This window comes from Pelodiscus sinensis, chromosome 3 (assembly GCF_049634645.1).
Source record: "Pelodiscus sinensis isolate JC-2024 chromosome 3, ASM4963464v1, whole genome shotgun sequence".
NCBI lineage: Eukaryota > Metazoa > Chordata > Testudines > Trionychidae > Pelodiscus > Pelodiscus sinensis.
The window spans coordinates 21903906-21917719 of NC_134713.1; the positions used below are offsets into that span (position 1 = coordinate 21903906).

The 13814-nt window shown below is 41.1% G+C and overlaps 1 protein-coding gene and 1 long non-coding RNA gene across 15 annotated transcripts in view; one reads left to right on the plus strand and one right to left on the minus strand.

Annotated features, from left to right (window-relative positions):
- Nucleotides 1-9797, plus strand: part of CYRIA (CYFIP related Rac1 interactor A) — a 78800-nt gene extending 69003 nt beyond the window's left edge. For all 14 annotated transcript variants that reach the window (XM_075923469.1, XM_075923457.1, XM_075923465.1 and 11 more), the window contains 7 exons: nt 395-531; nt 614-691; nt 973-1089; nt 1174-1253; nt 4433-4559; nt 6750-6820; nt 7385-9797. In XM_075923469.1, the coding sequence (XP_075779584.1) occupies nt 614-691; nt 973-1089; nt 1174-1253; nt 4433-4559; nt 6750-6820; nt 7385-7448 (537 nt within the window). In that variant the 5' untranslated portion in view covers nt 395-531 and the 3' untranslated portion in view covers nt 7449-9797. The remainder of the gene's footprint in view (nt 1-394; nt 532-613; nt 692-972; nt 1090-1173; nt 1254-4432; nt 4560-6749; nt 6821-7384) is intronic.
- The window catches only part of LOC142827764 (uncharacterized), a 30432-nt gene continuing 19558 nt past the window's right edge, over nt 2941-13814 (minus strand). The window contains exons 2-4 of the long non-coding RNA XR_012902503.1: nt 6039-6130; nt 3691-3737; nt 2941-3158 (exon numbers count right to left, since the gene is read on the minus strand). This is a non-coding gene — a long non-coding RNA (uncharacterized LOC142827764). The remainder of the gene's footprint in view (nt 3159-3690; nt 3738-6038; nt 6131-13814) is intronic.

Consider the following 13814-nt stretch of genomic DNA (forward strand, 5'->3'; position numbering starts at 1 on the left):
GAACAGTCTGAGGAACTCTGTGAAATATATCTTAAGTATTTGTGTATGGGGAATTGTGGTCAAATATCAGGGAGGTGGAAGATCTTTTTTGAGAGAGGAGAGAGAATAATAGGATGATGTGAATAATTGTGAGTGATGACAGAGAGTGAGGAGCCACTGTCTTTGTTTTCTTTCATATCTCATTTTAGATTCCTAAGGACAATTACTAATTATGTCCTTAGGTCATCTATGACCTGTGGAGCCCTTCCTCCTTGACAGAATTTTATTTAAAAATCAATTTACAAACATAGCTATATAATGGCATAAAGCATCAAGATAAAATGTGACATTGTTTCTAAAATGCAGAAGACTTGAGTTAGTGCACTGTTTATGCGGGCTTTTTAATCTTCCTTAGAGAAAGCACTACAGAGCTTACTGGAATCATTGACCTGTCCACCCTATACTCCAACTCAACACCTAGAACGAGAACAGGCTCTAGCCAAGGAGTTTGCAGAAATCTTGCATTTTACTCTCCGCTTTGATGAGCTTAAGGTTAGAAATGTTTTTTACATGTACACTGAAACATTTCCTTGTATTTTGAAGTGTTGAATACTGATTCTTTTTATCCATTAAGATGAGAAACCCAGCCATTCAAAATGATTTCAGTTACTACAGACGGACAATAAATCGCAACAGAATAAACAATATGCATGTAAGTAAATGGAACTTGGAAATTTTGTTTGCACTCTGAAGTTCGTAGATGTGCATTCCCACCATTGATGGCATTTTTTTTTTTTTTTTGGCTTGGCTTACATGCTATCTACATTAAAACCACATTGTCAACTCCTTACATTGGTGAGCACTCCAGTTAAATCAAAAAAGTTGTATCTTTGGCTGCAATGAGTACATGTATTCATTTTATTTGTTTCTGCCTGCTGGTAACATTTTGAAAAGTGTCATTTATTAATTACTTGTTCTTCATGTTTTCATCAGATAGACATTGAGAATGAGGTAAATAATGAAATGGCCAACAGAATGTCTCTGTTTTATGCAGAAGCCACGCCAATGCTAAAAACTCTCAGCAATGCCACAACATGCTTTGTATCAGAAGTAAGTGCTAGAAAATAGTGCAAAAAACTTAACTTTTCATTGTACAAGTTGGTTTAATGATTGATTTGTGTTTAACTTTTCTAGAACAAAACCCTTCCGATTGAGAATACAACAGACTGTTTAAGTACTATGGCCAGTATATGTAAAGTCATGTTGGAAACACCGTAAGTTATTTATTCCATTTTTTTTGGTCAGTTTAAGTAGCCATGAAGTATGTCAGCAGTTTTTTGAAACCTAAATCTGTATGTATACTGTAAATTAATTCTTAGATTTTTTTAATAAAGCATCCACCCTAGTAGCATATAAGCAGCCTTGCCTCCTATCTTGACTTGTATGAATATTTCTCATTAATAAATTACCATTTTTGCCCAGGGAGGTTCTCAGCAAAGTGACAGATTTGGTACTACTGTGTGGGACTACTTTCATCCATAAAGTTATATACATACTCTGTTTTGCCTGATTGGAAGTCATTGGACATTTACTTAGAAGATCCACATCTTCTGAATGGGGAAATCTTGGTATAGTTTATATCACAAAACAAGATATTTCTCTGTGAGCTGTGCAGTTTGTATAGGTAAACTGATGGCAACAGAGATATTTATGGAGAAGTGTGTGTGTTGGTTTTTCTTTCTTGATCAGTAATCTTGTCTAAATATAATCACCATTTTGCTGTAAACCAACCCAGTTGTGATGCTTGGCCAATTCTACCTTCACTGCAACAGTTCATATAAAAAGTGTATCTAAATAGAAAGCGCAGATGAACTTTAACAAAAAAAAAATGTTCAAATGCTCCTCTGCTTTGATGTCTATAAAATGGCTGTACTGACACCATCGCTTATGAAGATGATTATAGTCACTTGCTACATTGTGCTTTTCTCCCCTCCACCAATTTTTATTCCTTTCCAGTCAGATTAAAGCAATCTTTGAGCTAGAAACTAGGGATGTTAGATAGCAGGTAATAGAATAGTCGACTCACTGCACAAATTCTTACTAGTTAGTTGACTATTCGATAGTCCCTGGGGGTGAGGCCGGCAGCCAGCACAATCCGGCCCTATGGAGAGCTCCCTGCCACTCTGTGCTGCTGCTTTTGTATCAGAGGCTGCAGCATGAGGTGCCAGGTGGGAGCTGGTCCACGAGCGAACCAAGTTTAAAAACAACTTCCCTCACGGACTGGTTGCCTGCCACACCACGCTGTTGTCTCTGATACAGAGGCTGCAGTCCGGCGTTGGCACCAGTCCCTTCCCCACCCCCTTCCACCGTGCAGACAGAGGCTGCTGGAGTTGGGGGGAGGGCAGGAGAGGCTGCTGTGAAGTAGCCTCTGTCCATGGTGGCTTGGGCTGGCTGCAGACAGAGGCTGCTCCAGCAGCCTATCCACAGGAAATTCAGACACCCTCCGCAGTACCGTCAGGATAGGAGATGTAGGAGAAAGAGAGCCTGAAGCATGGGGTTGGTGCTTGAACCAAAGTAAACAAAAGTTATACACGTACGTCGTCTTCACTTCATGACGACACAACCATGCCCTCATCACCAGTCAGTGGGGATGATTTTCGGTAGCGTTAAGATCTTTTAAAGAGAGTCACTGAGACTTTAGATATTTCGCTGTCTGACGTGCCTCAGACACAGTATAAGCTGACAAACATTCTGAACGCATCTCCCCAGGTAAAATTGTCAATCCCCATGAATGAGATGCTTATGGACCCTGCTAAAAACATCTGGCAAACACCCACCACAATCACACCAACCTTCAAGAGGGCTGAAAAGAAATGTTATGTTTCCCCTAAGGGAGCAGAATTCCTCTTCTCCCACTCCACATCAGACTCACTGGTTGTTGAAGCGGTCAATCAAGGAGGGAAGCAGCAGACCATTCGTACCATCCCCTATGACTGGGATTGGAAGAGGCTGGACACAGGAGTAGTTTGAGGACGTCTGTGGCAGCTAGCGCCACAGGCAGCCGGCGCAATTGGCACCCCCGCCTGCACGGCCGTCAATGGCTATGATGTCATCATCAGGCGCCCAGGCCAGCGGCGCTCTAGGCAACTGCCTAGTTTGCCTAGGCTCACGGGCCATCCCTGGTTGGACACAATGGGGAGGAAATCAAATTTGTCAGTGAGTCCAAATTTGTCAGTGAGTCTTCAACTCAGAATAGTTAACTATGTGGCATTACTGGCAAAATACACACATCACCTTTTCGACCAGTTAACATCCTTTATTGAGTCACTCCCAGACAACAAAAAAATAGGACCAAGTAACATCCTTGACAGATTTGCCCCAGATTCCTAAATGTCCCCTTCAAGGAATGAACTCTCAACTCTGGATTTAGCAGGCCCGTGCTCAAACCACTGAGCTATCCCTCCCCTCCCAAAAAAGGAGCAGTTTAAGATCAACATTAAAGAGAGCACACTAATATCATGAATGGTCCCTCCAGGCAGCATTTGACTCAGCAGATACAGCTGCCAGATCCCTGGCCTTCGCAGTGGTGATGAGGGGGTGGTGTTGGCTCCAGCTCTCTGGCTTTCTGAGAGAGGTCCAGTCCACAGTACAGAACCTGCCCTTTGTGGGCACTAAGTTATTCGCAGAGTCTTTGAACACCTCACTACATACCTTGAAGGACTCCAGAGATACTCTGAAAACTTTAGGCATCCACGTGCCTGCCACAAAAAGAAAAAAAAAAAGGCTGTTCATTCACTAAGAGATACCGACCAGCACCTTTCAACCAGCAGCAATGACACTATAACAACAGATGTTGACCATTCCAAAACATAATATTGGATGGACTAGTCTCAGGCCTCTTTACTGCTTAATTCATTTTTCACCTTCCAGATTATGATGATTTCAAGAAATAACTGTTGTAGTGACAGTTTAACTTTGCCATCCACATACTGAGGCTGCCATTTATAAAGCAAATGAACTCTTAGAAATCTGAGAGTTATCTGTTCACTACTCATATTTAAATAGGAGTAACATTACTTTGAATTCCTATTGTTTTGGAAATGAATTATGAAGATATATAACCTTTTATAACCTTCCATATCTTTGGAGATCTCAGGTAAAAGTCCAAGATTGATCATTTGATAAAGGCAATAATATGACCTTTGAAGAAGTAGTAGAAAATCAGTTTTCTGGTTTTTTTCTCTGTAAATTGCTAAGTTGATGATTCAAGGATCATTACTCATGTTGGTTTCCTTAAAACTTACCGATTTACACTTTTAACACTATTACATCAGATCTGAGATTTCCTTGCATTGATACTCCAGTTTGAGAATAAAATTCTCCTGTGAAACACGTGAAAGAATAAAATTGTGCTATACAGTATCAGTCAAGATTAATTTTTTTTATTTTGCAGAGAATACAGAAGTCGGTTCACCAGTGAAAAGACTCTTATGTTCTGCATGAGAGTAATGGTGGGCGTTATTATTCTCTATGATCATGTTCATCCTGTGGGAGCTTTTTCAAAAACATCAAAGATTGATGTAAGCATAATTTACAAAGAAGATCTTTTTAATGGAAAATTTTGGAAAATATTTATCTACAGATTTCTTCCATGAAGTTTAGGCTTTTATACCAATCCTTTGCAATTGTTTTTGAATCCTGTCTGACACTAGTGTTCATTTGTCCTACTTTAAGCCAGTTCTGTTGCTTTGCTAGCAGTTCTGTTACAGTAAAATAACTTGTGGTATTGACATTCTGTGTGTTTCTTTTGTCATAATTTCTCTTTCACTAACCTTGTAATTCATCAGTTTTAAAACTCTCACTTTTTTGTCATTGTTTCTAATTTAAATAACCAGCTCTTTTGTGTAGTTACTATTTTGGTTGAAACCCAAACTAAGCCTAAAGTGTATCTCTTTCATGCTAATGTAAGCTTTCAGCTAAAGTTTTAGTGAGCATAGTCATGAAGTGAAATCAACATTTAAGGTTATATATTCGAAAGTACCCAACTGTTTGCCCAAAGTTTTTTCACAAATTTAAATCAACAATCAAGTAGCTAATCTTCAACACAATTAAACTGCAACTGACAAAAACGTTTTCCCTATCAGTCCCCTCTCTCATAAACTGACTACTTTCAAAAAATTGTGTATATACTTTTCTTATACTATTGATATAGTTAGCTTTTTAATATGCTTTAAATACTATTTGCTGACTCCATATTACACTGATGAAATTGAGGCATAATAGGGGAATTTATGTTCTCAAGGTTACAAAGTAGGTCAGTGTTAGAGCTATGACCAGGTTTCCTGATTCCAGTGGATCATGCTGCCACAAAAATAAAACACTTGAAATGTTGCCAAAAGCCCCATTGTATGTTACCTTTTGTAATATATATGATTGTTTCACAATGCAGTTATCAAATGAAGGGGGCTCTTTGTGTGTTTTGTAATCAAATTTATAAGAGTGTGGACAGTTAGATATGCAAGTTAGTATGCAAAGGGGACCCATATGCTATCTTCATTTCAAGTGTAAAGTGCATGTCCAAGCATGAATATGTCCATTATTTCATACTGTTCTATTCAAATGAAGTCAGTTTTCTGCAGAAGGCAATTCTCCTCTAAAAACCAGTAATCTTTTGGGGAAAGTTTTGGAGCACCCTACAGACAGTGGAGCCAATGAGCCCTTTCTTATCCTCTAAGTCTCCTAGCTTCTGAATGTTTCTGTTCTTGAGAAAAGCCACTTTCCTGCTGATCAATTTGGGTGACTGTGGCATAACTTCTGCCTGAGGCTGCACCCATCTGTCTATAGATGGCTGATAGTTATACTGTATCTCTCATATATAGAGAACGAGCAACTGGCTATGCCAATTTGATTAGTCACTGGGTAGAGGCTGAGACAGACATTTTCCAGATCATCTAATCCGTAGACCTGGCATTAGTTAAGAGTCTAGGAAGTGCTTAACTCCATTTATCTACCTACAGATTTAGACACACGTTTATCAAAATTTGGAAGGAAAGACTGACCTGTGGTTAAAACTCTGCAATGGGACTCCTCAGTAGAGCTATCCAGAAGACGACGATTCTGTTTCCCAGCAGATTTTGAATTTTGTTTTGTTCTACAATGGAACAAAAACAATATTTTTAATGATGTTGGAAAAAACAGAATTGTTAAGAAAAGGTAGTGGGTTTTTTATGTCTATCACCTGGTGGCTAGGAGAGTGACCTGGAATGTGGGAGACCTAGTTTCAAGAACCTGTTCTGACTGATTTTGAAGTAATCTGAGATGACAAATTATGTTCTGTATTGGGTGGGAATTCCACATTATAGGCACTGCCCAAACTATTAAACTGTAATCTCCCCCTACCAAAAGTTTCTCAATTAGAGTTTTAGAGAAATAGACACATCACCGCTGTAGCTATGTCAGTCCCAGGATATTAGAAAGATAAGGTGAATGAGGTAGCATCACTGGATCCATATCTTCTGGTGAGAGAGAGGAGCTTTTGGACCATATGTGGGTTGTAGGACTAAGAATTGCCATGTAGATATTCTGGCTTAGGCTAGAGCCTGAATTTTGGGAGACTCTACTTTTGCCTGTTGTTCAATGTAATGACATTCTACTGCCATTTCATGCTCACTGGCTATATGAGACATGGAAAGAAAGCTGACCTGCATTTGTTAGGTTTCACCTATTCTCAATATTTATTGGACTTTTCAATATTTATATATTTTTTCCAGATGAAGGGTTGCATAAAAGTGTTAAAGGAACAGCCTCCGGATACAGTAGAAGGCCTTCTGAATGCTCTCAGGTATGTACAGCAGTAGATACAATAGGATAGTACAAAGTAATCAGGCCATATGGTAGGAAGGAAGAAAGACACGTAGAGCCCTGCAAATGTCCACTTTATATACACGGATATCCACATATGTGAATGCAGATATCTGTGCTCTTTTTTTATGGATATGGACGTGGATACAAATTTTGTATCCATGCAGGGCTTGAGACACATGCCACATACCTAAGGTAGGTAGATGTACTAAAAGAGGATTACAAATTCTGATTATTACTAAGCAAAATTAATGAGATTGTTTTGAGAGCATGGAGATAAAATGCATGAATGGTAATGGAACCACTGGCTGTCTTCTATAAAATATTAATATCAAACCATACAATTACAACATCCATTTTATGTTCCAGCAGTAGCTTTGTTTTTCATATGAAAGCTGAAGAAACCATGTTTAATATACATAAACCTACTACAGGAGTAACATTTCATATTTCACTTGAAGTACAGCAAACAAAACTGTGAAGATGTCCTAATTCATGTTCACTTTTTGTATATTACCATTCACTTTATATTCATAATTCCTAGGTTCACTACAAAACATCTGAATGATGAATCTACTTCCAAGCAAATTCGAGCTATGCTTCAATAGTTTCTTCTGAGACAAGTGAACTTGTGTATTGATCACAGAAGATGTGTATGTTTACATAATTTAATACAGATTGATGTTAATACTTGTATGTTCTTCATGTCACTGAAATCTATTAATCTTATTCATTACATGACTGATTTTATATAGCACAATCTCTATTTACGCATCAGCCTTATCTTTTGACATTTTACTTCAGCTACATGCTATAATAGTCTGCTGTTTGTATTTTATCCATATATGCTGCCTCTTTTACAAAAATAAGCAGCAGTAAGGACAAAATGAAGGTCAAATAGACTAAACCATAGGTGTGCAACCTTGAAGGAGAAATTTTAATATGAATTAAAATAAGAGATATTGTCTATTCATTTTTACTGGGCCATTTAAAACTAAATTTCCAACTACAAAAGTTTTCCATTTTTTTTCTGGAGTGAAAGTCATTTGACTGTTCAGTACCATTGCATGAGACCTAACATATTTTATCAGTTACTGCTGATTCTGGCCTGGCAGATGACAACCAACAGATTATCTTGCCACAGAAGACATTTTGTCTCTTTGGTTTATTACGTCAACCTTGTCATTCCACAGTGGAGAAATTAATATGCTGTTTCAGGTTCAATGTATTTTCTTGTAAAATGCAGTTGAATACTGTCCTTCGAATCCAGCAAGTTTGATTAATGAAACCTAATGCCTGAAGCTTGGAGAATAATAGAGAAATACTAACGTTCGTTAGAAAATGTTTGGTCGTGTAGCTATGACAATGAACTACCCTAACAGGGAGACAATTTATACCAATTAAAGAATTATTTTGCCAATATAGCTTATGTGAGTTTCCCCAAATAGATTCTGAGGGTCTGTCTACACTGAAAAAAAAACAACCCACCTGCATCTGGCCCACATCAGCTAACAGTCTTAAAGCACATGAGCTGCAGGCTGTAACATTGCACTGTAAATGTTGGGTCCTGACCTGGAGTCCAGGACCATGTCCTCTCAACAGGTCCCAAACCCTGGGTTCTAACCCAAGCCCAAATGCCTGCACTGCAATTTTCTAGTCCCAATCCCTGCAACGTGGGCCGGATGCATGTCTCTTGTTGTAGTATAGACATACCTTAAATGGGCCAAAAGCATTTTTGTTAGTATAACTGTACTGGAGCTTTATACTCGTATAAAAATATTGTTAAGACTCTTACCCCTAACTGACATCACAGCAAGTTTCTAGCGCAGACCTGGTGTCAGTAGATCGGGAATCATACAAAGGAGAGTTTGACTGTTTGAAAGTTAGGCTATTTGTGAACTCGTTTACAGTCATACTCCTATATAGTATTTTTTATCAACTAAAAACGTGAAAACTGAGACTTTCAGTTGCTTACTTAGCCCGTGTTTTCACACATTTGATACTTTCAAGAAGTTGAGTTGTTCCTGTTGAAGGATTAGAGGTCTTTTGCCAAAACCAGCAAAATACTCTTCTGAATGTCTGAGTGACCTGCAGCAGCTGTGAATTTTCTAGTGAAGAGGATCACATTTTCAAAAATGTGCACTAAATTTTTCATGCTTGGCTTACATGTTTTCATGTAAACTCTAAGGCATGTGCATAAATCCTGACTTATGTATCTGTATACATTTGCAGTAACTGGAGTTTTCATGAATGTACTTCAGAAAATGTCTCTCTTAAATGTTTTGGAGGTGTATTGCTATGTACTAGAAACTGTACTGCACTGCTACAAAGCTATTTATCAATGTTGATTCCTAGGCAGTATTTAGTTTGTAAATTCCCTCGGGTAGGGATTGCCTTCTGTTTTATATTTGCACAGTACTTATTACTCTGAGGCCTCAATTCTGATTGAGGCCTCTAGAAACTAATGTAATACAGATAATAATGCTTATGACTGTAATATATTACTGCTGCTGCTGAGTACTCAAATGTCATCAGAAACAGAATAGATTGGTTTGGTTTGGTTTTTCCCAGACCTAATAATGTCCCTAATGTATTTAAGACGTATTACTGTTTAATATAGGGATATTTACCAATGTACTTGGGGGGAGGAGGGGAGTACTTTCACCATTGTCAGCTAAATGGACTGCAGATCTTGCAGTGGTCCTGGTGGATTTTTTTATTTGCTAAATCTGCTAAAGTTAATACTTGTCTATCTGTAATTATAACTGTTAAACATTAAAATATTTTAAGAGCCAAAAGAGCAGGGCCGTGTAGTAAAGAAAATCGTAATCCTAAAAGCAGTCTTAAAGTCGTGATGTGCTGTTTGCAAATGTCAATGCATTTCTTTGCCTGGTGTGACAGGGCTTTTTGTACAGAAGTTTGTTTGAAGTAATAAAAAGTTTGGTACATTCACAACATTTGGGTTGTCTGTATATTTACATGGGTAATAAGAAAGGAGAATATGGATTGACATTTAAATGTTCCATTTAATATCACCAATATACCCAATTTATAAAAAAGGTTATACTTTTTATATCAGTAATAATACAGATACTACAGTTGTTAGATACTTGAACAGTTCTGCTGGTTGAATGTATCCTATATAAATATTCTTGGTGGAATTATGCATCATTGTTCAATAAAGAATTTGTGCAGAAACTAAATGTTAGGCTCAGAATTTCCATTCCCCCAACAGAAATTGACTTCTGAGTTGCTGGCCGCCATTAGGGAGTGGTATGCCCAGTCCCAACTCAGAAATAGAAGACACTGTCATAGGGAGTGAGAGGGATCTGGAGGGTTCTTGGCAGCCACAGTTCCCACCATGCCATGAAGGAAGGAGTCAGCCTAAATGAAACTCCATACAAACCCAGAACCCACATCAGGATGTTTCTCCCTCTGGATCCCTAGGGTTGGGGTGAGGTGAGAGATGGTCGGTGCATGTAAATGTCTGGGCTGAGGGGGCACAGGTGAGCTCTAGATAGTAAGAGTTCTAGGAGTCTGGGTTGGAAGGAATCTGCAGCTGGCCTTTGGGAAGAAGGGTTGCGGGTGTCTCGCCTCCAGGCCGAGCTCTGGAGGAGGGGGGGGTATAGAAATAGTAACTGAATTGTAGGTGTTTCCTTAACTCTCCACTCCTTGGATATTTTGTGTGTGCGCCTGTATTTTTGGACATAGCTGCTGACAAGTATTTTGAAATAAATTACCAAAACAATTGAATCTGGCATAATTATATAGTATTATTTTGACACAATGTTCAGAATTTTGCAGAATTATAAAATTGTGCACAAAATTTTTATTTTTTAAATGTAGAATTTCCCCAGAAATATATAATATACCTTCAAGTACTTGTACATGTCCATTGTGTGTGTGCTTGCCACATGCACTGGTGCTAGAAGCTTTTCCCTCAGTGGTATCTATCGGGAACTGGCTCTGGTGTTGTGTGGATTAAGGATGTTAACATGTGGTTGTCAGGCTAATTGTATAGTTGATAGGATTGTTCTACAGAGCAGAGCAGGGGTAGCTGTGACCGAGCAGTCCCGGATTTTGTTGGCTCTGGAAGCCACCTGCGCTGTGGCACTGCATTTTGAATGTAGTCAAAGCCACTGAGTTCTTACTACATTTAAAATGGAGAGGCTCAGTGATCAGCGTGAGCTGGGATGGCTCGGTTCCGGCTCGCGCTGAGTCCCGCAGCCCCAGTTTACAATGGACAGCCCTGTCTGCCGCAAACGGGGGCGGGTGCTGGAACAGCCTCTGTTCCCCGTGCACAAGGCTGGCCACCACAAACAGAGGCCTCTCTGGCACCAGCTCCTGTTCACAGCAGCCAGGGCTGGATGCTGATAAGAGCTGCTACTGGAACAGCCCCTGCCCGATGCTAGCCCTGGCTCCCATGAACAGGGGTTGCTTGGTGGCAGCAGCCCCTGTCCATGGAAGGGGGGGGCAGCTCTCCACTGAGACCCCTGCAGACAGGGGCTACTTTGCAGCAGCCTCCTCTATCCCCCTCCCCACTGCCTCTCAGAGTCAGCATGGGGGGAGCAGGTGGCACCCTGGAGACAGTACTAGGGGGAACCGGCTTGTAATCCAGCTCCCCCCCCCCAACACCAGCACATGTTCCCTGCCCCCTTGCTGCCTCTCAGATAGGAAGCAAGGGGGCACTGCAGGGAGTATGTAGTCAGCGGGGACACAAGCAGTCCCCCGCTCCTCCATTTTCCAACTGCAACTGTTTTAATGGGGCTCTTGTACATTTCAAAGGCTGAAGCAGCCATAGTTGTAATTGGTGCAAGTGGGGGGTCTGTTTCAATCCCCTCTTGTGCTGTTTCCCTGCTGTGCCCCTGCCCTCCCCCCATGGATCCCTGGAAGGATTGCAAAGGGAAGATCTCCCACTCCCTGTAAGGGAGAGGAGAGCCAACACCTGTTCTGGGCAGCTCAGTGCCTCAATCAGGGTATGTCTACACTACCCTCCTAGTTCGAACTAGGAGGGTAATGTAGGCATACCGCACTTGCAAATGAAGCCCGGGATTTGAATTTCCCGGGCTTCATTTGCATAAGCGGGGAGCCGCCATTTTTAAAACCCCGCTGGTTCGAACCCCGTGCAGCGCGGCTACACGGGGCTCGAACTAGGTAGTTCGAACTAGGAGTGGAACAAGGTGTACCGGTAGTTCGGAATAGGAATCCTAGTTCGAACTACCTAGTTTGAACCAGCGGGGTTTTAAAAATGGCGGCTCCCCGCTTATGCAAATGAAGCCCGGGAAATTCAAATCCCAGGCTTCATTTGCAAGTGCGATATGCCTACATTACCCACCTAGTTTGAACTAGGGGGGTAGTGTAGACATGCCCTCAGGGAGTTGGGCTCCAGCTCAAGTCAAGCCGTCCAGCCAAGCCCAACTAATGCCTGCCATGCTGGACAATGACGAGGACCTCTATCAAGTAGATAGATATGACATTGCACAAAAATGTCAAAACTCGGAGCTGTCCATTCAGTCTGTGAGGTCTTCCTATCACATATGTCATGCAAGGAGGTGAGTGTTGATAGACAATACAGCCTCAACATCAATAGGCAAGAGGAGCACACTCAACTTCAATTCTTCGAGTACTAAAATGCCTAATCTGTCATGTCTGGAGTAATTACCCCTATGGTTGGTTGTGCTCCTGGAGGTGGCTGGCATGCCCCTGCAGCCCCCTGAGAAGATCAGAGCAGGGGTTCTCCACAGGCTGTGCTTGCCAGCGGACACCACTCCTGCAGCGCCCATTGATCAATGAGGGAGAACTGTGGCCAGTGGAGGCATCAGCTTTCACTTGGTCCAATTCTTGAGAGGCCTTAAGAGATTCTTCCCAAATGCCTGGGCTTCTCTCTCACAGTGGAAACTTAACTTGGTTTTGCCTAGGCTCCTGGGCCCACCTTTTGAGCTATTGGACTTCTGCTGCATTTCCTTCATGTCATGGAATGTCACTTGCCTTATAGCAATAATATCAGCAAGACAAGTGTCAGAGGTTAAGCCTTGACATCGGAGCTGCCATATAAAATGTTCTACAAGGACAAAGTTCAGCTGTGACTCCATCCAGCATTACTGCTGAAGATGTCTTCCTGCCATTTTAAGCATGATATTTTCTTCTCAATGTTTTGTCCCAAGCTGCACGTCTCAGGTGAGTAAAGAAGGCTGCATGTCCTGGATGTCAGATGTGCATTGGCATTTTATCTGGAGCCTACCTAATCTTCTTCAGGTCTACCCAGCTTTTCATCATGACTGTAGACAGGGTGAAGGACCTTCCATTGTCCTCATTGAGGATTTCCAACTGTGTCCCCTCCTGCATCCCTACTTGTTACAAGCTGGCACATCCCACAAATGCCTGAAGCCCCTGTGGCAGCAGGGAATTGATTACTTGACATGCCCAGGTAACCTTTGCAGGTTCTGTGTTGCAGAAGAAGGTTATAAAGTCACAAGGTCTTTGGCAATTTGACCTGGATGAATATTCTTTCCTGATACCATATCAAGAAATCTGTGTGAACCTGAGCATGTAAGCGTCTGCTAAATATATAGGAGAGGATTCTCTGTACCTCCTTGGAACATTGGTTGATCTCGTCCTTTGGCCTGATTTCAGCTTTGGCCAATATCTTATGTTTCAGATGAAGGTGACGAAAAAACCCAGAATGCAGCTGGCTAAATGTGCACGGAGGGGGGGAGGGGAATCCTTCCTGACCCTTGCAGGTGACTGAAACATGAGGTTCGATTGTAGCAATTGACTAAATACAGACCTGCCAGCGTTATGGACAAGATAAAGGCAATGCAGAGTTCTTGTTCTCTCCAGAGCCCATGAAGGAAGGGAATGAACAGGGGGAAGGGAAGAGGTTATACTCTTTGACAGTGAAAAAGAGAATCAGGAAATAGTGTGGACCATGCCTTCAGTGCACTCAACGCTTACACAAAACAAATCCAAGCAGA